This window comes from Helicoverpa armigera, chromosome 25 (assembly GCF_030705265.1).
Source record: "Helicoverpa armigera isolate CAAS_96S chromosome 25, ASM3070526v1, whole genome shotgun sequence".
Taxonomy (NCBI): Eukaryota; Metazoa; Arthropoda; class Insecta; order Lepidoptera; family Noctuidae; genus Helicoverpa; species Helicoverpa armigera.
In genome coordinates, this window is record NC_087144.1 from 6,111,049 (window position 1) to 6,136,195 (window position 25,147).

At 36.7% G+C, this 25,147-nt stretch overlaps 3 protein-coding genes across 4 annotated transcripts; 2 read left to right on the forward strand and 1 right to left on the reverse strand.

Moving 5' to 3' along the window:
- Positions 1-21: 21 nt before the first annotated feature.
- Positions 22-13,510, forward strand: LOC110382063 (BSD domain-containing protein 1). Of its 2 annotated transcripts, none has more exons than XM_064041368.1 (9): positions 22-188; positions 1,231-1,333; positions 7,199-7,264; positions 7,754-7,811; positions 8,650-8,747; positions 9,037-9,251; positions 9,703-9,825; positions 10,525-10,610; positions 11,038-13,510. In XM_064041368.1, the coding sequence occupies exons 1-9, from the start codon at positions 178-180 to the stop codon at positions 11,412-11,414; spliced, it is 1,137 nt and encodes a 378-aa protein (XP_063897438.1). In that variant the 5' UTR covers positions 22-177; the 3' UTR covers positions 11,415-13,510. The 2 variants fall into 2 exon arrangements, with proteins under 2 accessions (XP_063897438.1, XP_063897439.1); XM_064041369.1 differs by having other exon boundaries at positions 11,041-13,510.
- A 1,562-nt stretch (positions 13,511-15,072) lies between these two features.
- LOC110382049 (uncharacterized) lies at positions 15,073-19,860 on the reverse strand. The gene is made up of 10 exons (XM_049845787.2): positions 19,682-19,860; positions 19,026-19,196; positions 18,691-18,768; positions 18,248-18,389; positions 17,635-17,866; positions 17,225-17,414; positions 16,401-16,500; positions 16,160-16,309; positions 15,759-15,880; positions 15,073-15,255 (listed from the first exon to the last, which is right to left on the reverse strand). The coding sequence occupies exons 1-10, from the start codon at positions 19,781-19,783 to the stop codon at positions 15,094-15,096; spliced, it is 1,449 nt and encodes a 482-aa protein (XP_049701744.2). The 5' UTR covers positions 19,784-19,860; the 3' UTR covers positions 15,073-15,093.
- A 921-nt stretch (positions 19,861-20,781) lies between these two features.
- Positions 20,782-24,952, forward strand: LOC110382066 (vesicular inhibitory amino acid transporter). The gene is made up of 4 exons (XM_021342544.3): positions 20,782-21,528; positions 21,729-21,891; positions 21,966-22,098; positions 22,185-24,952. The coding sequence occupies exons 1-4, from the start codon at positions 21,390-21,392 to the stop codon at positions 23,367-23,369; spliced, it is 1,620 nt and encodes a 539-aa protein (XP_021198219.3). The 5' UTR covers positions 20,782-21,389; the 3' UTR covers positions 23,370-24,952.
- Positions 24,953-25,147: the final 195 nt, after the last annotated feature.

Sequence of the window (25,147 nt, forward strand, 5' to 3'; positions counted from 1 at the left end):
TCGCACCTTTCATTGACACGTACTGTAACGGAACGACATCCTTATGTCAACGCAAACAAAACTATGTCAAAATTAATTCTAAATTTCGTGTAAAAACAACAACAAAATCACACAACAATTTATGTGCAGCAATCCATGTGCTCCTTTTATTTGTGTTTACTATAAAGAAACGTCGTGATGGCTGAAAAGTGAGTATTTTTTACATATTTATTCTATCATAGAATTCATGACAACATTGGTTGTGTGAACGAAGAAAGAGGTCTATTGGTGGAAAAATGCGTTGTTTTGGTAATAAAATGGTTATACAGCTCACAATTTATTGTAGAAATTCAGTTTTTGGTACGAGAGCTTTGTTTGTGAAAGGTCATGAGATCAATTAATTAAAGTATTCGTTGCTTCCTATTCGCTAGTTGAGCCTGTATGTAAGCGAATTAGGCACACCGCATAATGTCAGGCATATAACAGTAACAACCGCAACGTTTTGGTGCTAACTAGATGCTGACATAATTCTTTAGAACTAGATTTATTGGGCATTTGGGTAGGTAAGTCTTTTTTATGCTTCCATGCTTTCAAGATGGAGAGAGATAAAAGTTGTAAATAAATACTTTTTGATATCTTTTTTTTATTGTCCATGGCAATCATGCCAGATATTAAAAAAGGTTTTATTGAGATGAAGATTTAATGTTTTGATACAGCCACAATTTGAAATATTTAGTTACAAATAGGTTACTGGTCATGTAAATAAATAATTTATGAGCTTTTAACTTATTCATAACACTGGATATCAATACATATCTATTTAACCCATTATCTGTGTTTTGATATCTAAACTGACATTTGGGAGTAATAAATAATACTTGTTACATAAGAGATTAGTATGTATGTATTTAAGTTTATTATTAGAAAAGATTTCAAATAATTTCATTAAACTTCATACCTGTACCTGTATCCATGTGCTACTTATAAATAATTTTTTAAAGAACATCTCATGAGTAACTAACATCAAATTATATCCAATTTACCTAGACCTAGCATTTCTCCAAAATGAGGCATATTTTTGTATATTTATTATTCATACATAGATTTTAGACTATTGGGCAATAATCAAGTCAAGCTATCTTCAATGTTGCATGCTCAAAAAAACAGTTTATTTTTTTTAATACCATTTAATTAAAATATAAAAACTTGTTTTTAATAAACTTCATTATAATCTTTAAAATATTTGCCTAGGTCTAGTGATTCAAGTCCAAGTGATGCGGCCAGTACTCCAAGGCATGATGACAAACAGGACGGCAACTGGTGGGACACCTGGATCTCTTCGGCTAAGTCCAAGGTAAGGTTGAAACGAAACAGGTTTTAACAATGAAAAGGTGGCTTGGTCACAGACAAAGAAGAGCAGAGAACTTTTTGTGTCCAGGAAATGAGTAACGCTTGTAACAAATTGTTTAAAAAAAGTCAAGGTTTTGTTATAACACATATATGAAAGAACCTGTAATAGGTCTATTTGACTCTTTTTTTTTTAACGACGTCAAAAATCATCAAATGACCCTTCCCGCTGTGGGTTAGCAGCGGTGAGGGAGTGTCAGACTCTTACTGACCTGTTGTCCTTCTTAGTAAGCGTCTATAATTCCATGGTGGAACAACTTTCCACATACAGCCAAACAGTATCCCTTTCAGGATGGCCAGATCCAACTTATCTCTGTTCCTTATATCTGAAGCAGTTCAATGCTTCTTTGCAATAATGTTTATGGTAAAAGCATTATTACAAAGAAGGTGGCTTATATTAGTCAGTAATCTATGGTATAGACTGAAAGGACATAGTATTTTTTTATTTTTAAATGCTCTGTCATCATATTCATATTATTTAATTGCATTCCACAAGTTTTTTGACAAGGTGTTATGGTAGGCCTATTATTACTAAGGACAATTGTGGACCCTGTTAGGGCCCAACACCATTAGGCATTTAATGCCAGTACATAATTAAAATTCTTCTAAATAAAAATCGATATTATTCTATATTATTATGCCAGCAATTATAAACATTATTTCAAACTCTCATTAAATATAAAATAGAACCAACATGGAGGCAAAATAAATAAAATAGCTTGTTTTACATTGGCTTTTGTTAAGAAATGTGCCAACATAATAATATGTAGTATTACTCATTTTCCTTTTTATTCTATTCCTTTGTATTGTAAAGGAAGTTGACACTCTTGTGTCAAGTTTATTTACCCCACTTACAATCAAGGTGTATTCAATTACACATATATTTTTTTGTAAAGGATCTGAAACTTCTGATTCAATTTGAAAAATTCTTTCACTTATATAAAGCTACACTATCCCCAAGTAATATATGCTATTTGTCCAGTTATGGGATGAAATTCCCCCGGGCGGGGCACAGGTGAAACCGTAAGAAAGATTTATTCATATAAATACTTTTTGATACAACTGAGTTCTGCAAACTTTAAAAAAATTAACATTGCATTGATCACATCACAATAATGCTTATTAATCTAATCTACTTTACACAAGTGGTTAAATTTTTATTTATTAACTATGGATATATGGAACAGATGCATTATATCAGGTGTTCCATATAAAATTATAATACATACAAACCATAAAATGGGTTTGAATTAATTAACAAAACATATAATTAGTTATTAAAATAAATTAATTTAAATTCTTTAATATATACCTACATATATGGCGACTGGTAAATTAATGACTGATACTTGAATAATATTTTTTGCAATTGTGCAAAGGTAAAAAAAAATAATATCAAGGATTGAAAAAATCAATCGAATTGAGAATGTCCTTCTTTTAAAAGTCGGTTAAGGTGGTGTATTTTTCCCTTTAATATCATTTGCCTAGCCTTTTCCCAACTTGTTGGAGTAGACCACCAGTTTAAATAATTGCAGCTGGCAACAGACTTCTTTGAGTGTCAGGACATTTCGGCTTCTGAATACTCATAACAAAATTTAATGTATGAAAAAAAATTGCATTGAAATAAGAGTGGCGGCATTGCGTATCTAATCAGGACTCATTCATCCGTTTATCGAATAAAGAAACTATTTATATGGCAATGCCATGTCAAACATGTATACACAATTTTGCACACTCAGTCAATGCAGTTCTTTTGTTAGTGTAGGTAGACCATGGAGAACAGAATAATGTCTAACAGAAAGTCACCACTCCAGGGGCTGCGGGATTGTTAGAAAGAGTTACCGAGGCCCTGGTACATAAAAGGCCTACGAAGGAACACGATGGGTTTTAGTCAGTAAAAGTCTGACACTGCCTCACCGCTGCTAACCCACATCGAGAGGGGTCATTTGAAGATTTTTGCCATCGTTAAAAAAAATGAAAAGTGTTCGGGGGACGAGAATGTTACTAGCTCCGCCCTTAAACGCCCTCTATGGAATCTTCTATGCTAATTATTTTCGAAGTGAAATCAACAATCAATCTTTGACAGATTTGGCACATTGGTTTTGATTTGACAACGAACTCGAACTCCTCGTTAGTTCTAGTAGAAGAATTGCGTCAATGTTAAATGATGATTGAAAAATTGGTCCTAAAAGTAATAAAGTTTCCAATACCATGCTGCGCACCTTCATAACAACGTTATATCGATATATATTTCTTAATCTTGTACACACTATTAAACCGAGGTATTTTCTTAATTTGACAGCGCTTAAATTGAAACATTCTCTCACCGTTTAGTCACAGTAGGCATTAGTTATAAGTAGTATTGTTATGCGGATTTATGAAGGCAAAACTGATTGTATGAAATTAGTAGCTGCATTTCTGAAACTTCTTCTCGTACCCGGATGAGATATATCCCATGTTACTCGATGGCAATGTAACTTCCCAACAGTGAAAGACTTATTCACATTGGTTCAGTAGATTCTACTACCTTCTTCTTCTCAAATCTCCTTGACGGCCTCTGACGTGGAATTGTAACAACGACTGCTACTGTGTATCAAAGTGGGTGTAACACCGCCAACTTCCAGACCCCGGACTGTTTTGTGAAAATTTCCAAATGAATCGAAGCCCAGACCTCGGAGTCGGCAGTCGCGCTATCGTCAACTGAACCAACGAGACAGTATCACCTACTAGCTCACTCGTCTGGGACACAGCATCCCCCATCGTGAGGGAGGCCAGGTTCAAGTGGCCTTACTTGAAAAATGAAAATGAAAAATATTTATTAGGTAGTTCATAAAGGATTGTACAAAAAATATTATGATTGGAGCCTCCCGTTAAGCATAGACAGCCTGTATTGGGAGACACCGCTCTTCCATAACGTTATCTTAGGATCTTCTATTCTTTTTTTTTTTGGTATTACTTTACTTAATGGCGAGATTCCACCAAAATTATTTGCACGGATTCGTTCGCGAACAAACAGTGTTTACGGTAGGCGCGTGAAGGTTGCAATTTTTCACGCAATTTGTTACTCTTTGGTAGACTTTAGTAGTTCAGAATTCAGAAGAAACATTTGTAGCAGTGGTGGTGGATTCCTGCCTTAAGAGTATGACTAGATTTGGTCCTATAACCTATGACTCAATACAGGTCGGAATCAATTGGATCCACGGCTTCACGTGATGATAAAATTACAATATAATTCTACAAGTAGCCATAGATACACCTTATTACTAAGACCATAACCGAATCTATCAGGCGAATTTTACGACTAACGCGATGATTTGGCAACTAGTAAAATACAGTTATTTTTATACTCGACCCAATATGTAACTGAAAATATAACATGTAAACTTGCGGGGTCATTGACATTCGTGAAAATGAATCTGTTTCATGTTAGAGGTATCGTGTGCGTCCGATAATCATTGCTTTGCTAATTTCGCAGCTAACGTACCAAAATGTACTCTAAAACTACGCCAATAAGGTTTAATTTACATTGAGGCTTATTGCAAAGAAAAAAAAGACGTTTGAATACTGGCTGTCATAAACAAAGATGACATTTGTGATGAAAAATAATAACCCGAACTCCTTGAAGCGTCAAATGTGTTTTAGATCGGTTTTCTACAATCCAAAAGATTTCTAATTTCGTTTTCTTTTGAAATTCACTTTCTTCGTGCATGAAATAAGTAGCCTTATTATAATACCAGCTTCCGCCCGCGGCTTCACCCGCATAGAGTTCGGTTATATCGCGTTTCCAAGAGAATTCTTCAAAAGTCCGGGTCAAAAACTATCCTATGTTCTTTTTCAAGATCAACTCTATCTCTGTACCAAATTTTATTAAAATCAGTTCAGTGGTTTAGACGTGAAAGCGTAACAGACAGACAGATACAGTTACTTTCGCATTTATATAATAGTAGGGATTATTTTTAGAAAAGACCTTTCAAAGCCTAATGTTATGTTTCATTACCTTATTTTTGAACTTAATTACATAGTACTAGACTACGATTTATTTCTATTGGATAAATAAATAATTTTAAATAACCATAAACATGTTTTATAACACATGCCGTAACGGCTGTTATAAACATTGTAAACGGTAAAGGTCATATGTTAAAAACATATGTATAATGATATTCGTTAAATACGCCACCTTGAGAACTCGTTTGAAATCTATATATAATTACTAAATACGTATCCTAAAATCAATGGTTCGACAATATGAATCTACACCATACAAATTGCAATTTTCACGATGGCATCAGACTAGCCGTTTTCCCATGGATTCGCCCGCGTCCCTTGAGAACTACTGCCCATAACGGCATAAAATATAGCTTCTGTTACGGGAAGAGTATAGCTTTCCAATAGTGAAAGGATTTTCAAATCGGTACAGTAGTTTCTTAGCCTTTAGGATAAAAACAAAAAATCTTAAGAATCAACCTTATTTATAATTTTTGTGAAAAAAATAAAAAAATAAATTATGATATAAATGAGATAAATAAAATAAATGATTTGCCTTTTTTTATCTTTTGACCATTAATAGATTCTGATAAAATTTTACAAAATCTTGATAGTAACACCTTCCATATTAAGTCAAACTGGAATCTTTGATAAAAACATAAACAAATAAATAAGTTAAGAGTTACACTAGTTTTGCTCAGTCTACATATACTTACGTAGTATAATCTATGTAGGCCAGAGATGTAAACAATATGCATTATCTACCATAAACACCTTCCTAACTGGAATCTTTGATAAAAACATAAACAAATAAATAAGTTAAGAGTTACACTAGTTTTGCTCAGTCTACATATACTTACGTAGTATAATCTATGTAGGCCAGAGATGTAAACAATATGCATTATCTACCCTGTTTATATATATAGCTAATTCCGATAAACTATCTCTTAGATAAAACCTTACTTAACTGTAAGTAATAAACTGTGTGAGTAGATAGCAAGTATGATTTGCGAGTTTCATATGTATATCTTTTTGTTTAAAATGTTGGCTAGTTTTCTTTATGTAATATCTATCATGAAAAATCTTTACTAGGATGAACTTTGGGGGAAGCTTGTAAAATAGAATACAATTCAAGCATGTTTTACAAATAAATACCATGGGCCCACGGACCGAAAAGCTGTTGACCGCAGTTTAGACCGGATCCCGGGGACTCTCAATCTCATACCAAACAAGCCTAAAAACAAGTTCAAGTTACCTGACTGTAATGCATAAGCTATTTATTTTCAAATTTTTGTACACACACATAATAAAGGAAGAAGACAGGAAAGAAAGAATTTACAAAGGTAACGCTTATTTCTAAAGAAATCTCTTCGAGCATACCTGCGAAAGGAAAATGAGAATAAAAGAGAGTATAATTGCCAATTAATTTTTTTTAATATTTACAACTATTTCGAATGGCACGTTAAACTGTAGGTCCCGGCTGTCATTGAACATCCGTGGCAGTCGTTACAGGTAGTCAGAAGCCAGTAAGTCTGACACCAGTCTAACCAAGGGGTATTGGGTTGCCCGGGTAACTAGGTTGAGGAGGTCAGATAGGCAGTCGCTTCTTGTAAAGCACTGGAACTCAGCTGAATCCGGTTAGACTTTAAGCCGACCCCAACATAGTTGGGAAAAAGGCTCGTAGGACGATGACAAAAAAAAATATTTAAACCGTTCAGGATTTTTTACGTTACAATAATAATTATCTACACATTGTTCTGCCACTTCTTTCTCCCAGCAAAAACTGATATTATATGTACTGTTATTGCTCTTTATTATTTTTCAGTCAGCAGAAGTGTACACGATGGTGAAGAAAGACTTGGCTGAGATCGGCCATGTCATAACTATGAAGGTAAGGGAGTCTAAATATTGTCAGGTTACTTTTTTTACTGTACATGAACTAAATTACTAATGTTCTTTTGCCGACTATGCTTTTGGTCTAATAACAAAATTCAACAGCGCATGTGTGCCAAATTTTTGAGTTTTATGTACAAAAGAGTACATATTGATAACTCTTTTAACTGATCCTAAAATAGTCTGTGGAGATCTAAGGGGGAGGCCTATGTTCAGCAGTGGACGTCCTACGACTGAGATGATGATGATGAACGAAAAAGATTTTTTTTTATTGAAATAATTGATGTGCAGAAGAAATATTATAACTACTTCAAATTTTTCATAACGATTATAAGATCAAGAGGCACTAAAAACTAAGGCTACAAGGCCAGGCTTAACAAAGCGTCCAAAAGTTATTCAAAATTCATTCAAGTCTCATTTGACTGAAGATGAGATACTTCCTTGTTCTGAATATTGCATGCTTAATAAATATCAATTTGTTTCACAGTTGGACGCGCCAGAATCACCAGCGAATGCCATGAAGAAAAGTCTTAGCAGTTTCATTGGTAAGTACTTTAAAGTTTGCACGCCTAAAGGTTAGAACACACAGGTTAGTTGCAAGCTCTGTGTCACCCCGCCGTTGACTTTTTTCCCTGCTGTTCATGTGTGCGATGACGTTAAAAAGCTCAATTTAAAAGCGACGTGACTTTTTGCAACGTAGCATAATCAACTTCTTCCCACCAAAAACACATAGGAACTGGTGTTGTCAAATAAACTACACTAAAAAAAAAACAAAACGTTCAAAAATTAAAAAGTGCTGATTTCAGCCTTCTTTGAATAAATTATTTTTTGTTTATTATAATTTTAATTGAATAACGTACAGATTTTAAAAAAATGCTGGAATTAGCAAAAAATCCACGAGTATTTCAGCGAATTTTTAGGCCCTTTTCAGCCGTAGCCCAGCGCCCATTGGCAGCACTGAATTGCGAAGAAGTGAAATATAACTTACTTACATAGAAATAAAGATTATATTGCGTTGTTATTGGTCGCAAGTTTCAGTTCATTTACTTATGACCATTAACATTGAAATTTCAACTCTATTTACATAGTATTTAAGTTGCTTATATCAAGCATCATATACATATGTTCAGGACTGCAAAGTATGAAGAAATAATACAGGAAATCACTTTATTCTAGGTCAACTGAACATGAGTAATTTCAAACTTCAAGGCTTCATTCATTCGAGTAGTGCTATTGTGTTTTTTTTACCGAATTTTTCATAACCTGATTTTGTTAAATTCCACATATGTGCCGTTTTAAAATTAAAAATGGTGTGTTTTAAATATAATGTTGGCAATAGACCAGTTGTTCGATCATTTTGGTGTATGTTATGTGAAAATTCAGGACAAGTGAGCACTGTGTTGAACCCTGAGCCGGATGATGAGGACGATACGGAGGTCATCCTGTCTTCGGGAGACACCACCATGCTGTCTACGTACAAGGTAATAAGTTGCTATTTTTTTTTTAATTTTTGTTAGTATTTTTGCAGGCATTTGAAAAATGTGTGAGTGAACGTCGTTGCACCTACTCACTTTTCATATTGCTTGAATGGCAATTTTTTTTAGTTTTTACGCTATTTATAACAAATAAACATTTTATTGAAATCTTTTTTAATGATAGGCATTTGTTTCACCCCTATCTCACATCATGGTAAACGCCATTGTTATCACAGGTTGATCTCAGACACTCGTAGTACCATCTGCCTAAACTATTCTCAAAATGTCCCCACAGAAAGAACTAGAAGCTCTCCAACGCGTGGACGCGACATTCATAGTGCCGGCCTACAGCCCCGAGTTCGAGGCGTGGCGCGCGAGCCTCGAGAGCACCGAGGCAGGCCTCATCAGCCTGTCGGCCGCGGCGAGGCGCCTCGACGCCAGCCCCACGCTCAAGGCGCAGTACGACAAGCTCGTGCCCGACGCCGTGTCGCATGACGACTTCTGGGAACGGTAAGAATGTTTTTATTTTTAATGTTTTTTTTTCTTTTTGTATACTCTACCTTTATCCTTAAAGTTGCAAGAGAAAACAGTTGTAAGTTTAAAATGGCGACTATTTTCTTTTTTAAATATGCCATTGTATAACCTTTGGACTTCTGAAATTATTATTTTGTTCTAATTTTGTAAATCCTACTATACATAATACTATCATAGTACATACACATAATACAATCTGTATACTCTAACTAAATCAATAAAGATTATACGCCTTACTACAAAAACCTTTAAACGTCTTTTGAACACTTGTCTAAAAAATGACAGATTATGACGTTGAAATAAGGTCCGTTTCGCAGCCACACTTTGTTTAGACGAGTGTTCAACAGATGTTTAAGTTTTTGTAGGAGAGTGTATATCTTCTAATAGTGTAAAATAAGGATTAATATCTTCTTCTTTCCCTCCGTAGCTATCTATTCCGCGTGGCGCTGCTACAGGACCGGCTGGCGGCGGCGGCGCGCAAGCAGCCGCGGCCCGAGCCCTCCGCAGACCCCGTGCTCGCTCACCTGCCGCCCATCACACCCATCGACCAGTACGTAGACATTTACCATAGTTCTACTAACACAGCACAACAAGTTGGTTTCTAACACTTACGCGAATATTACACATTTAAATAAAACTACTTTTACGGATTTTATCGCGGTTATATTTTAATATTATTTTTTCTCGACGTTTCGGATCCTTTATTTACAACATCCATAGTCACGGGCAGATTAAGGTGTTGATGTGTGGTGATGCTGTACGGGACCCGAAAGTAGTTTTATTTAATCATCAAAACAATTTAATTACCTATAAAAAAAATTTAGGCGATCAATACGCACATTAAGGTCGCTGTCATCGATTTTTATTTTTTTCATCCTTTGCTTAGCATTTTCCCAACTATGTTGAGGTCGGCTTCCAGTCTAACTGGATGGAGCTGTATACTAGTGTTTTACAAGGAGCGAAGGCCCTATCTGACCTCCTCAACCCGGTTACTCGGGCAACCCAATACCCCTTGGTTAGACTGGTGTCAGACTTACTGGCTTCTGACTACCCGTAACGACTGTCAAGGATGTTCAATGACAGCCGGGACCTACAGTTTAACGTGCCCTCCGACACAAAGTCGTTGGTGTCTAACATATACTTAGAAAGTACATACAAACTTACTTTACTAGATAACCATTTTGCCAGTTGCTTCACAACCTTAAAATGTCTATCCTCGTTTTGTAATCAAATTGGTTTTTTTTTTCAGGAGTCCTAAAAAGGTCCTTTCAGGGTTGGAAGACGAGAAGCCGTTCGAAGCTCCCGAACTGGACAACGTCGTCGCTTGGGAAGACGGTAAGTCATCGTAGTGTTGTCTTTCTTATCGATTCTGAGCTCACAATCGATACTGTAATCGATTGTCTAAACTCAGCTCGATTTAAACCGTCCTTGTATCTATTGGCCATTATATATTGTCTCGAATTGTATTTTTGTGAATAAACCCTATGTATTAAATGTTGTTTTTTGTACTCCTGTCATATCACAAACTTCAACTTGACTTAAAATTATTTGCTTTTTGGGAACGCTTTTATTCATTATTCATAAATCATTACTATTTTTAAACTGTTTGTAATACTATAAATTCTTGAACTCATTAACCAAATATATACCATTTTTAAGTAGTACAAAAAATCTAGTGTTTATATTTTGTTGTATTTATATTTGGTTAATGTATTCAAGAACAATGTAATATCACGTTCCAAATAATCGTACCTCTGTACAGAAGACTTCGCGCACGACGTGGAACTTACAGAGGAACAACAAACACTTCTCCTAGAAGAATACGAGAGAGAAATAGCCGACAAGAAACTCACCAAACAAACCTCCTCCCGCGACATAGCCAACAACAACATAGACAAAACAACGAACACAGACAATAAAAAAACAAAAACCGCACAAACCAGAGACAAGATGAACAACAAGACTAAAAACAAAAATGGCAGGTCGCCGAAAAAGGCGGGCAAATCTGACGTTTGTTTAAACAATATGGTCGAAGATTATTTCGGTGATAAAAAGGTTAAAGATGATGCTAGCGCTAATTCCGATGAAAGCTGGGAAAAGGAATTTGAAATTGATGACGTTGTGGAGCAGAAAGCATGAAACAATCCGGCCATAGAGTAATTTAAGGATAACATAGTTCGGGCACATTGTGCGGCGCGAATGTGACGTCATACTTTGGATCACACAAATAGCCATAAAATAGCCTAGTTCTATATTCAAACCACGCAAGTAAAACTGATATGCAAAACTGTACTCTATGTCGTTAACGCACAGTTCAAAACAGATTGGTGAAGTTATGAAATGTTATGTCAAAGGATAAAGACCTGTATTGTCATGTACACAAAGTTGAATTTTGCAGTGCAGCCATTTGTAGTTCGCACAATGTTCCGTGCCAGCAGCATTGAAAGCTTTTGCAGCGGCCTGGGAATGTTCGTTGTACATTCTAACAATTTGATTAGCAATAATTACCCTTATCACTATATAATAAAGTCTATTTTCCCTCGTATTCGTTCTTAAAGCAGCTGAAATTATTTTTTGCGCGTTTTTGATGTTCTTCTGTATTATATACACAAACTCTTTCGTAAGTACCTTTTTTAATTTTTTGTAGATAATTTTATCGAAAATATTTAGAGTATGGATTTTTAATTATTTCTGATATATACCAACGAATATTACCAGACTGTTTGTTCTATACATTTAAACATGTTCAAAAAGCCTTGTTAAATGTAATCAATAACAATGTTATATATTTATTATGTAATAACAAGTGAAGTTCGGACTTTTAATTCCTGAGCCATTATCACAAGAAATTTTCACATAGAAAAAATCTAAAGAATGGACCAAAGTTTATCGTATTCGACTGTAAAAAACATAAAAGGCAGAATTTGAATGGATAATTCTGGTAGTTTCTAGAAAGTTCGGTAGTTTGTGTGACAGTGTTGCAAGAAAGAATAAATAGTAAGATGATATATAGAATGAGGTATTTTCTTATACATTTCAGGGCTGATTTTGCAATCGCCAGATAACTTTTATCCGAAGAATATGTATGACTTTTATATGTATACTACGTATGAAAAACTTGTATACTTGTTTAGGAAATATGTCAAACCGCAAAATTTTAAAAATAATATAAGACGTACCTTTAGGTAGAAGTTATCTGATAATTGAAAAATCGAGCCTTAATTTCAAGGATTGCTTGGTCTATTCTTTAGCTTTATATATTAAATTGAAAGCCATAAATTCCATAAACTAAATGTCACTGGCTGATAAAATCATCTTGACGTGTAACCATAGACTATGTAAGAAACGAAATAACAGTTTTTTTTTCTATTGTTTCTGGCCATACGACTGCATTGTGACTGACCATGATGTAAAATAAATATATATGTATTATAATATTAATTAATAATACATAGTGATTATTGTAGCCAATGGACGCTAGATTTTTCAAAGTTACGGATTCGTCAAGTTGGTACGGGCCAAACTTGGTTAGTCATTTTAACTGAAGTTCAAAAAAGTAGAAATATCACTATTATTTCATGATTACAAAATAAACCTTATTCTTGCTCAATAAAGGTCTATATTGTAGTTCTGAAATAAGGAAAAAATACAGATAGAGATATTATGGTGTTTCTTTCTTGAAAGTTTTCATCGTTTTCGTGTCCTGAATTTATCTACAAACACTATGTATTATTTAGTATAAGTGCACGCGTCTCGGCCGCCCGGTCTCCCCTATCCTAATGCATTTACTTTTACTCTTAAACTTCACATTTACAAAGAACGTTACCGAAAAGGTTATACGTCCTTGTCTATGTGCGGTAATCCACCTTCTTTAGCTACTAACATGGGTTTTAAGTGTTTATTTCTAACGAATTTATTTTTTAGTCATTCCATACTATGCTGCCTGAACTCGCCAGTAACAAAATATATTTACAATTTAAAAAGTTATAAAAACTATTTATATTATTTTGCTTCGAGTTTTACCTGGCGAGTTTACCTGTCCTACCAACGATTTACAAATTGCTTAAAAATCTTGCAAGTGGTACAATAATATTTGAAGTGTGATATCCTTCTAAAATAGGTCTCTGAAATAGTTGTAAGTAGATAATAGTAATAATTTTGTGCGCTGGTAACATCCACCTAATGAATGGGCTGACTTGGCAAGTGGCTTAGTGTTGCCAGAAATCAGAAGATGTCTTAAAAATCATATAGTCAATAAAATCGCTGCCTTATGAGCTTATAAATATTTTTTCAATAATGGAATATAAGTATTAATTAATACCGTCTATATCAATAAATTAAAAATATAATGGATTTGTTTTGTAACATTAAGCCTGTATGGCCGCCATTAATCTTGTTATATGCCAGCTATGTAAAATTATTCTAGATTATTCGATAGCATCGATTTTGGGCAACATTAGGCGCAATCGAATTTTGGTCCTTTGATTCTTGTCATCTCGATTTTAATTCCAACTTTTATATTATATTTGAACGCCTTAAAGTTTGTATACGCTTCTGTATAAAATGATCCAAATGGTCCGCTGTTGGTAATCCAGTGTATTGGTAAATTCCTAATCGTGATCGCTCTCCGGTCGTGTCGGATTGCCGTCCCATCGGGCTATGAGAGTGAAGGAATAGTGAGTGCACTTGTGTCTCCGCAAATGCTTGTGCACTATAATATGTCCTGCGCAGCTGGCTGATCTCCTTATATGAGAACAGCCGCCGTGGCCGACTCTTTGCAAAACGGGGCAATAGTTTATAGACATTCATCGGATAATAGGATCATTCTTTACAGAAAAATAATATGTTGGAAATAAAATCTTTGACTAGAACCAAAGCATTCATTATCAAAAGTGTTTCAACAGTAATTTAAAACGTTTGGTTTAAAAATATTAAAATTAAGTGCAATAAAGTTATCTTACATTTAACTTGACATTTATTTTTAAATATATTTAGGTTAAAACTCTCAACTAAATGAGTTGACTCTAGGTATCGTTATGTTTGTGTAAATTATGATTATTATGAATATGAATAAAAGTTATTAAAAATCGTAGTAGAGGGTTTTATTTTGTTTTTTTGTATCAGGTATTTTAGCCACACATATGCAGACACAGAATGAAGAACTTTTATAAATAAAACATCTGTTCAATAACCCATGTTTGCAAATGAACAAATGACTATTACCTATACTAATATGATAAGGAGGAATTTTCGTTAGTTTTAAAGGCTCCGAAACTAGAGAATCGATTTGAAAAATTATTTCACTGTTGGAAAGCTGCACTCTTCCTCAGTAACATAGGCTATTTTATCCTGGCACGGGCAGTAGTTCCCACGAGACCCGGGTTAAACCGAGTAAAACAGCTTTTTTGGGAGGGGGAAATCCTCATGGACTTCCTCCCCTTGGGGAGAGGCGGAGGCGTATGCCGGACTCCTACTGGCTAAAACCCCCCGTGTCCTCCTTGCACGTGGGCGCGGGGCCGCGGGAATCCACATTCTTCCGCAGCGTGGTAAAACAGCTAGTCCTACTTCCTACTAATATTCTAAATGTGGAAGTTTGTGAGAATGTATGTATGGATGAATGTTTGTTATTCTTTCACACAAAACCTGCTAGACCGATTTGATCGAAATTTGGTGTGTAGATAGGTGATATCTTTTTATCAACTCACCTTACAAGCAAAGCTGCGGGCAGAAACTAGTAATTATTTATAATTTTTTGGTGACAATAAAGATTATTTATTTAATTAAAAAAAAATGTGGTGTACGTAAACAAATAATTTATTCAGTTTCGTGGGGGCAGCATGAGTGCGGGGGGCGGGTTGCCTTGCTGGTGCGGGTAGTACACGGGATCCACGGGCCTGGACAGTGAGCTTGGTGTATCTCCCGCTGTCGGGTAAGGATGGTGAGGCGAAGCGCCCATCCATTGTGGATACCAGTATAGGCCCTGGAAATGAAGTTATTGATTAAAAGAAATCCAATAAACATTGCCAGATTTGTCACGCACTAAATAATGTACCTAGTAATGGAATGATTTGTAAAATGAATAGTTTGAAAAACACACTTTTTAGGGTTCCGTACCCAAAGGGTAAAACGGGACCCTATTGTTTTCGCTCCTCTCCGTCCGTCCGTCCGTCTGTCACCAGGCTGTATCTCATGAACCATGATAGTTAGAGAGTTGAAATTTTCACAGATGATGTACCTATTTCTGTTGCCGCTATAACAACAAATACTGAAAACTAGAATTAAATAAATATTTCGAGGAGCTCCCATACAACAAAAGTATTTTTTTGCTCATTTTAGCTCGATATCCATAATTATGTATAGAATATTAGTTTGGATGGTTCGGAAACCTACTTGCGCGAGTCCGATTTGCACTTGGCAGGTTTTTATAAGTGGAAAACGAAATCGTGGTCAAAACCTGTGGTAACAGACCAGTAGTAGCCATACCTTATTCCCGGATCCTTGACAAGTGAATCGATACTCGTTAACGCTGAGCGGGTCCAGGTAGCTGATGCCAGCGATGGAGCCGTAGTTAGGAGGGAACATGTACCAGCAGCCGTCCAGCGAATCTTAAAACAACATTATTTAAACTCAAACTACATATAAGACATCATAACCCTTTACGAAATGGCAGGAAAAAATTTGTAGGTATGCGCCAAAAATATGTTAAGCCTATATAGACTTAAGTATCTGCTCAGGTAGAAAAAGCAGAAATCTCAGGTTATTAATAGCAGAAGTTACTAAGACCGATTTTCATTAACGTGAAAAGCCTGTAGGCCTAAATAAGGAAAAGGAGCCTAGTATCTGTAGCTCACTAGATGACAGGAGGATTCTAGGGGAGAACTTACAGGTAATATTGGACTCCCCCCCGTCTGGACCTCCAGGCCCTCCTCCGGGCCCGTTGGGATCAGTTGTGGACACGGCATCAGTCGTTTGCTCGATGAACGGTGGCACTGGCGACAGCCCCGTCCCAGGATCACCAGGAATTATAAATGGACCTGACATACCAAAATTCAACAGACTTTAATACATTTTTAAATTCCTTTTTCAAACGTTAAAAGCGAAGTCAAAGTATTGTGAACTCCTTACCGCCATAAAAGTTGGTGTAGTTCCACTCACAAACATGATGGTCACAGAACATTGGAGAGTACTTCTCTTTCGTGTAGTAAGCTTGGCCGTTTGGCATGAACTAGAAACAAATTCAATATGCTTTGAATATTTATCTGCGACCAGTGGACCAAAAAATTTACTTCCTTAGTATGTTGAGGTCGCCTTCCATTCTAACTGAATGTAGCTGAGTACCAGTAATTTACGTGATATCACTGCCTACCTGACCTCCTCAACCCCGTTACCACCCAGGACAACCCGATACCCCCCAAGTATTCAAACTAGTTTCCACGTCTGTCAAAGATATACAAATGACAGCCGAGCCTGACAACATGCATTCCGAGACGCGTAGGAACCTATGATGACAATAGATGGTCACCAATCTATAGACCGACAGTGCCAAGCGTTACTTAACTATGGCAGATCGGCTTTCAATCTCTATTTTACCTTCGAAAACCGTACTGTACTGTAACAGCCTTTTTATCGTCCCACTGCTGGGCAGAGGCCTTCTCTCACACGGAGAAGGATTGAGCATTAATCACCACGCTTGCTCAAGGCGGGTTGGTGATTTCAGACTTTATAGTCCAGGTTTCTTCAAGATGTTTTCCTCCACCTTTTTATCAGCCATTGGTGTCCAAGATATACTAAGAAAGTACCTACAATACAAACTTAGAAAAGTTGCATTGGTACTTGCGTGACCTGGAATCGAACCCACACCCTCATACTCGAGAGGTTGTTTCTTTACCCACCAGGACTTTGAAACCAGTACCAGTCCCAGATGAAGTCAAGCCTATCTTCTCACTCACCAGCAAATAATCGTAGTGTCGATACCGAACGCCCTGAATATTGAAGTCGAGGATAAAGGAGCCTGAAGTGATCATGCAGGAGGCAGCAGACAGGGGTGGCAGCTTGTACATCTCCGTACCGCATTTGACGATAGCCTTCGGCAATGTGGACACGTCCCGAATGTGTTGCAGGTTCTTCTTGAAAGGAAACCTGGACCAAATAGTGGAGCATATCATATTGATATAAGGTTGTAAAGGTGCAAATCTACATGTGCAGAAGAAATGCTTTTATGTGGTCGATGTAAGATGCCGAAGTTAATTTTAGCAGTTAGCAACACAAAAGAGCTGAACTGACTTGATGTGACACCTACTGACTTTTGGGGGTAAGACCGTAGCGTCTAAGCAGATGAATAATCATCTTAAATAATCACCTGAACACACAAATCCCAATATTACACTCCAATCCATGCACGAAGTTGTCCATACTGAACACAACATTAGGATCCTCTTCTAAGAAATATCGCTTGTCGTCCATAAAGTGTACGAATCCCAAGAAGTGGAAGGCGCGGCCCTTGCAGTAGGGCGTAGGGCCTCGGCCCATGTTGTATATGTCACTGTATAACTCCGACACGAAGATATACACGTTCTTACCGCAGTAGTACTCTGGAACAGGTCTTTTGGCATTAGATAATCAGAGCTTTGATTAGTTTCGCAACAAAGTTCAGGATAGTGAACGGGATTCTGAGGAAATGAGTCACAGGGATTTTGGTATTGATCATGAGTGTTGGTTATTATATTCACAACTGCATTGACATATGTGATCTTCTGTTTTCTGACTACGTAGTTTTGCTGTCTTCCCATTAATTCTAGAAAAATATCGAAGTATTTGGCTAATCGAAATCACTGTTACGCGTACTTACGTTACGTTAGATACCTATACCAAAAATGTAGATAAAGGTTTTCATCATGGTTTTACCTCTTGGGTGCTCCCACATTCTTTATATATTCAGTTATGGGTACCTACACACACTAGAACATATTTACCTTGACTCATATAGAACTCAGAAGGCACAGCGCCGCCAGCCGCCGAGTTGTAAGTGGCGACCCTCTCGGTCTTAATAGCGTTATGATTGTCATACATCGTCAGCATGTTGTCTATTGTATCGTCTAAGGCTATCAGTAGCACCTGTAAGAAAATATTCATAATTATAGACCAAAATAATGATGGTCAAGTTATCACATAAGATATGAAAATTGAAACAACAAACGTCATTGTTTAGCCTTTTCCCTACTATGTTGGTGTCAGCTTCCAGTCTGGACATAGACCGACTGCCTACCTAGCCTCCTCTACCCTCGGGAAACTCGATACCCCTTGGCAAGACTAGTTGTCAGACTTTCTGGCTTCAAACCACCCGGAAGCCATAGACTCAGCAATATATCGTGGCTTCCGAAACATGGAAGACCACGTTGAAACAACAAACACCTACCTTTAATTCCTTAATATGCATATGAGTAAACCTTGCGAGGTGATCCGTCGCTATGTGGACATGTTCGTTGATTATATACTGAAATAAATGGAGATAAATTACAGAGCATCAGACGCAATGTTTTGAATAGTCAGCAAATATATTTTTCAGAATTTCGTCTTTTGGAAAGACTATCAGAAGCACTCTGCACTTCGAGATACTCTGATGGAAAGGGAATTACACTTAGGTAACTAGGACAAGACAAGGTTGTAAGGGACCTGGGAGAACTATTTTATCACTCTCATATTCTTATCTTCTATAATGTCCATGATCCCTACCTCTCATGGAACTTATACCTGATCAGGAGCCCGTTTGATCTTCATCATCTCAATCTGGTAATGCGCAAGATGGTCCAACTTGTCCGTAGGGTCATGGCCGTAGATTTCGTAAGCGTCTATCACCATGGCCAGTGTTAGATTCTCGCTCGGCTCCCGGCAGCATGGGTGGTTCGATATTACATACGGATGCTAGGATTACACGGTAATTAATGAGCTTAAGTTATATGTAAGAAAACTATCAACTTTGTACATTACGACGTAGACTGCTACTGATGTTAGTATGTTATCTATGTACTTAGGTTATACGGTAGGTATGTTGGTATGTTTGTTACTGTCACGCTAAAACCACTGCCTTGATTTTAATGAAACTTGGCAACAATACAGCTTAGATATCAGAATCAGCAGTAGTTCCTTCTGGATGCGGGTGGCAGCTAGGCAAAGGTAGTGTGATCATTCTGAAATAATCTGAGTACTTTAAGGGTGCGTCTACACGGTGGAAGTAGTTGGAGCAAGTTAACATGCGCAAGAGACAAGTGACAAGAGCCCGCGGGTGTGTAGGTATTTTGCTTTGGTATATCCGCGAGTCGCTGGACCCGCAGGTTTTTAAAATGCATGTAACTAGTGCATGTGCCTCAAAATACGAAAACTACTTGCAACGCGTAGCAGTAACTTACGGTTATCGTCAAACATGATATCAGTAACACAAGCAAGAACAACACACGACCAGGACGGGCCATTTCGACTGTCAAACCCCAGTGCAAACGGGAGCAACACATCTAATTGCCAATTGTATTAATTGCCAATCAAAGTTTACTGCCCTATTGTAGAAAGCCGCTGTTAGACTTTTATAGCTCCATTTGGTAACTATTTGAGTGATACTTTTATTTTTAGGACTGTAGTTTATGTAATTGATTTAAGTTTCTGAAGATAATTAACAAAAAGTATTATAATGAATGCCTAAGCTGCACTTTAATCATCATTCCCTGATTCCCTGACTACCTTTTGTGGTCGGCGAAGCATGTCTTCCTCTTCCATACTTCTGTCTGCTGCCATCTCTCTAATGAAATTCTTTTCAGCCATATCGTCTTGCATCCATCATCGATCGTTTTTTTGGTCGTTCTTTTTCTCCATACCCACATTCATATAGGTAACTTGATCTTAAATATCAAAATGAATGTCTTTTTTACAGGATCTGATGAATGCATGCGTACCAATTTTTATACTCCTATAGACACCATACTCAAGCCATCCTCTAATGGGGAATGAGCAGAAACAATACTACGCGTATCATCCACGTAAACCATTTTGTTCATGCGAGCGGAACGATATTTATCTCTAAATAGACCTGTCGTCGAAAGACCTTCCAGGTCATTTCATACAGCCACAGCGTACATTCGCAATTTTATATTAATCAAAATATAATGAAAGTAGATTCTGGGACCTTTTGCAACCATAATAAACGCATATTCCTAAATTAAGACAGTCGAATGAACAAATATGCAGTAATAAATAAGGCAGTACTAGGTATACCAACAATTTTCATAATTCATTTCTCTTTCAGAATATTCCTTGATTGTAAGAAAATAGCATTTTAAGAAGATATTAAAATTCATGAATTTATTTCGCTATAGCCGTGTTCTGATATAGTTAATAATAATCGAATCAACATTGGGTAGGTATTCAATAGCGCTTGAAAATTAGGTCAACTTAGCGCATAAGAGCACAAGAAAGAACAAACTACCCCTTAGTCATAACAGTATGTTTGAGGGCAGGTGTAAAACGCTAAACTAAGTAAACGTTCAGCAAAAGTTAACATTCCTTCCCGTGAGATATGTTGGCGTGTACTCGATCTATCGATCGGTTCAGCGCGCACCTCCCTTGCGCCGCGCGACTCAACCCCACAGTGCGACCCACCGTGCCGAACAGCCATTGTATCCCCGAATAACGTATTAAAAATGATAAAACCCAACAAAAATCAACCCTAAAACGTTAAAACCACAAACCCGTGAAAAAACATTAGTGAATAAAACACAATAATCGAAATTCGACACCTTAAAACAATGAGTATAATAAAGTAAATCGACGGGGAAAATGGCTGCTCCAAATACCAAAGGCACGTTCAAACTATAATGTAATAAAAACTAAATTAGAGTAGTGTAAAGAAGTCTTCCAATAGTGTTAAGAATTAAAATAATATTTATAAATTAGTTCGTGAATAGAAAGTGAAAATATATTTACCGAGATAGTAAATCGATGTCTTCCCGTTGGTGTCAATTTTAAAGTTTAATTGGCAAGAGTATATGCATTAAGTATATTAAATCGCTAGTTGATTGGCTTATACTGCCTGTGAGGTGTGTGAAGTAGGTACAAACCGGCTTGAAGATGATAAACCTGGGCAAGTTCAAGTTGCCTCCCTTGAGGAATGTGCTGGACGTGACGATGCAGACTGTCAGGCAACAGATCCCGGAGAAGCCGGGCGCTCCTCCGCGTCCGCCACAAAACGTCAGGTTCGCGAACTTAGGTGAGTTTTTGGTAGAAGGTCAGTAGGTTAATCAATAAACTTAAGACTATTTTTGGGTCTCATGAAGTAAAGTTTTCCTTTCTTCAAGACAACGCTAAAGTAACACTAGTTTCTGATCTTTAGATTTCGCGAAAACTTACATCATTCGATTCAGATGCTTTACATTATTTCATAACATTCATGGTTTAAAAATCTTCCAGACAATATGGGTGAAAGCTGCGAACTATCAACTATGAATGAAACCACATCGCCTAGCTACCAGTCAACTAATCCCACGAACCCGTTCCTAAGCGGAGCCCTGCAGGCCGAAGACTCTTTCACCAGCTATCAGAACACCTATCCTCAGCAAGATGGAGCTCCCAGGTAAGATTAGTATCCAAATCCAGTATAAAAAATATTGCGATAGGACAGCCATTTTCATTTTTTTGTGATTTCAGGACTCAGAGCATGCAAAGCGTAGATTTTTATGCTTCATCTGAAGAAGGCGGAGGCTTCGAGGAAGGTGGTGGCCCGCCTGGCGCAAAAATCAATGAATACCAAGCAGCTTGGAACGTCACTAATGCTATTCAGGTGTGTAAAACAAAAGAGGCTCGGTATTCATACGTCAATCGTCACCTGCGATATATTGATTAATGTATTTGTATTTATTTTTCCAGGGTATGTTCGTAGTGTCCCTGCCGTTCGCCGTCCTACAAGGCGGTTACTGGGCCATCGCTGCGATGATCGGCATCGCACATATTTGCTGCTACACTGGTAAGATCCTCGTCGAATGCCTCTATGAAGATGATCCCGTGTCGGGCCAACGTGTACGAGTTCGTGACTCCTATGTAAGCATCGCTAAAGAATGCTTCGGCAGGAAATATGGCGCAAGAATTGTCAATCTCGCTCAAATTATCGAACTGCTAATGACATGCATTCTTTACGTCGTCGTGTGTGGTGATCTTATGATTGGCACCTTCCCTGATGGCGCTATTGACGCTAGGTCTTGGATGATGCTAACAGGCATATTCCTTCTGCCTTTGGCTTTCTTGAAATCGCTCAAAAGTGTGAGTATGCTGTCCTTCTGGTGTACCATGAGCCACTTGATAATAAACGCTATCGTTCTGGGTTATTGTATCCTTAACATCGGCGACTGGGGCTGGTCTAAAGTCAAATGGACTTTAGATTTTGAGAACTTTCCCATCAGCTTGGGCGTCATCGTCTTTTCATACACTTCGCAGATATTCCTGCCAACACTAGAAGGTAACATGGAGGATCGTTCCAAATTCGAATGGATGTTAGATTGGTCTCACATTGCCGCTGCAGCATTCAAATCCATTTTCGGATACTTGTGCTTTTTGACTTTCCAAAACGATACGCAACAGGTGATTACGAATAACTTGCGTTCAGCTGGGTTTAAGGGTCTAGTCAACTTTTTCCTTGTCATTAAGGCAGTGCTGAGTTACCCTCTGCCTTACTATGCGGCGTGTGATCTGCTGGAGCGTGCTCTGTTTAGAGGCAAACCTAAAACAATATTCCCAGTAATTTATGCACTAGATGGCGAGCTGAAGGTGTGGGGACTTGCATGGAGACTGGGAGTGATAATGTTCACTATTTTGATGGCAATATTTATTCCTCACTTCGCTATCCTGATGGGTTTCATCGGCAGCTTCACGGGAACTATGCTGAGCTTCATTTGGCCAGCCTACTTCCACCTCAAACTGAAGGGCAACACACTTGAAAGCACAAGGATTGCGTATGATTACTTCATAATAGCCCTGGGTGTTCTTTTTGGAGTCATCGGTATGTACGATTCTGGATCGGCTCTGATCAAGGCATTCAAAATAGGATTGCCGTTCTAATTTCCCATAATAATAGACTCATTGTTGAACTATTTTTAGATTTACGCGTACATCGTAAACTAAACTTTGCCGCGATAATAATACGGCTGAATGTTGAATGCATGATTTATGTACCTAGACCGGTGTATTGATAAGTTTTGTATCTTAGGTCTGTTTAGTACATGGGCAAATAGTTTTTGTTAGCGGACTTATTTCTTCGTATAGTGACAATAATTAATGTTTAAGAGAACGATCGCCTTTTGCCTTCGCAACTTCGTTTTACTCCAGATTTTTATGTATATAGTTATAATTGTCTAGCTTATTCTACAAATATTGTATGAAGTACTGTTAATCCAATGTCTTCCAATGAAATATTACGTTTTTGAAGTATGTAACAACGAAGTCTTCCATTGATTATGTCGCTATCAACAGCGATGTTATCTGCTTGTACTTACGTATAAATATCAAAAACATATTTGGATAATATTTACATTAATCTTAGGTATTGTATTGTAAATCATTGATATTTTATCAAGTCCTAGTTTACTCCGATTTTGAAACACCTAATTTAAAAAGAAAAGCAAGCGTATATATTGAACATGTTTAGTTTATAAAAAAAGTTATTTAATTATTTGTGTTAAGTCATTCTGAAAGATCTATTTACAAACTTATACATTTTATTTATTAAGATGATTGGAGAAGTAAACTAGCTCATATTCAGACGACTATATCCGAACTAAGTCTTCCACTTCTAAATATAATTGTTGTTGATTATATTAATAGAATATTGTACTAAATTATACATGTTGATTAGACTAGATAGTTATGTTACATTGAGATATTGTGAGAATATGTGATTATTGTGATACCAACGTTTTCAAATATTATATTAAGTATACAGATGATTTTGAAGAAACTGAGAAACATGACAATGACTTTTGTAAATTAAAAGTTGACAACAATGACATGAAACTAATACAAGGATAAAAAAATATGATGTAAAAGCTGTAGACGAACAGTCTTCTCAAAACAAAACAATCTTTATGTGAAAGAAAGATCAAATCGGTACTAAGGTTATTGAAAAATGCTGTGCGTCTACTTCTAGGTAGATGGTATTGTTAGTGTCCTCAAATATTTCATATGAGAACAACTCACTATGTATTAAAGACAGTTAGGAAACTTGTCATAATACTAAAAACTGAAAACGTGGGTATGTACTGCGCGAATATTAATACCTCTAAAACTCCATAAAGAAAGGTTAAGTCTTAAATATGGCCTCACAGTCGATGGGTTGCTTTACCAAGCAGTTATCTAATTAACAATACAAAGAAAAAACAGTCTAAATACTCTACCATCTGTATACCTAGTATAAGAAATTGGGCTTCCAAAGTTTCGATGGTAAAACTTTATAATAAAAAGATGCTTGTCTTCGATAACGCCTAACCGTTTAGTTCTGATTAACTTATCCAGGCTTGTATCCATATGAATATTTAGAAATGTATCCAAGTGCAATAATGTTGTATAAATATACTTAATAATATGTATTGTGATGAAATGAACAATTCTAGGTGTGTATTTTAAATAATATAAAATGTTATTCGATATTTTTTTATTTTGTGTAGGTCCAAATATTCTACCCTGTGGCACTCCCCCATAACTATGCAATTTTCAACAAGTCGAGATACCTGCAATTTGTGCAAGACACTTTAAAGTGATTACTGGAAATCAGAAGTTAGGAAGATGCTCCAATAATATTAAAAGTGACGAGGAAGCTACGCCAATATTTTTCTGAAGGATGG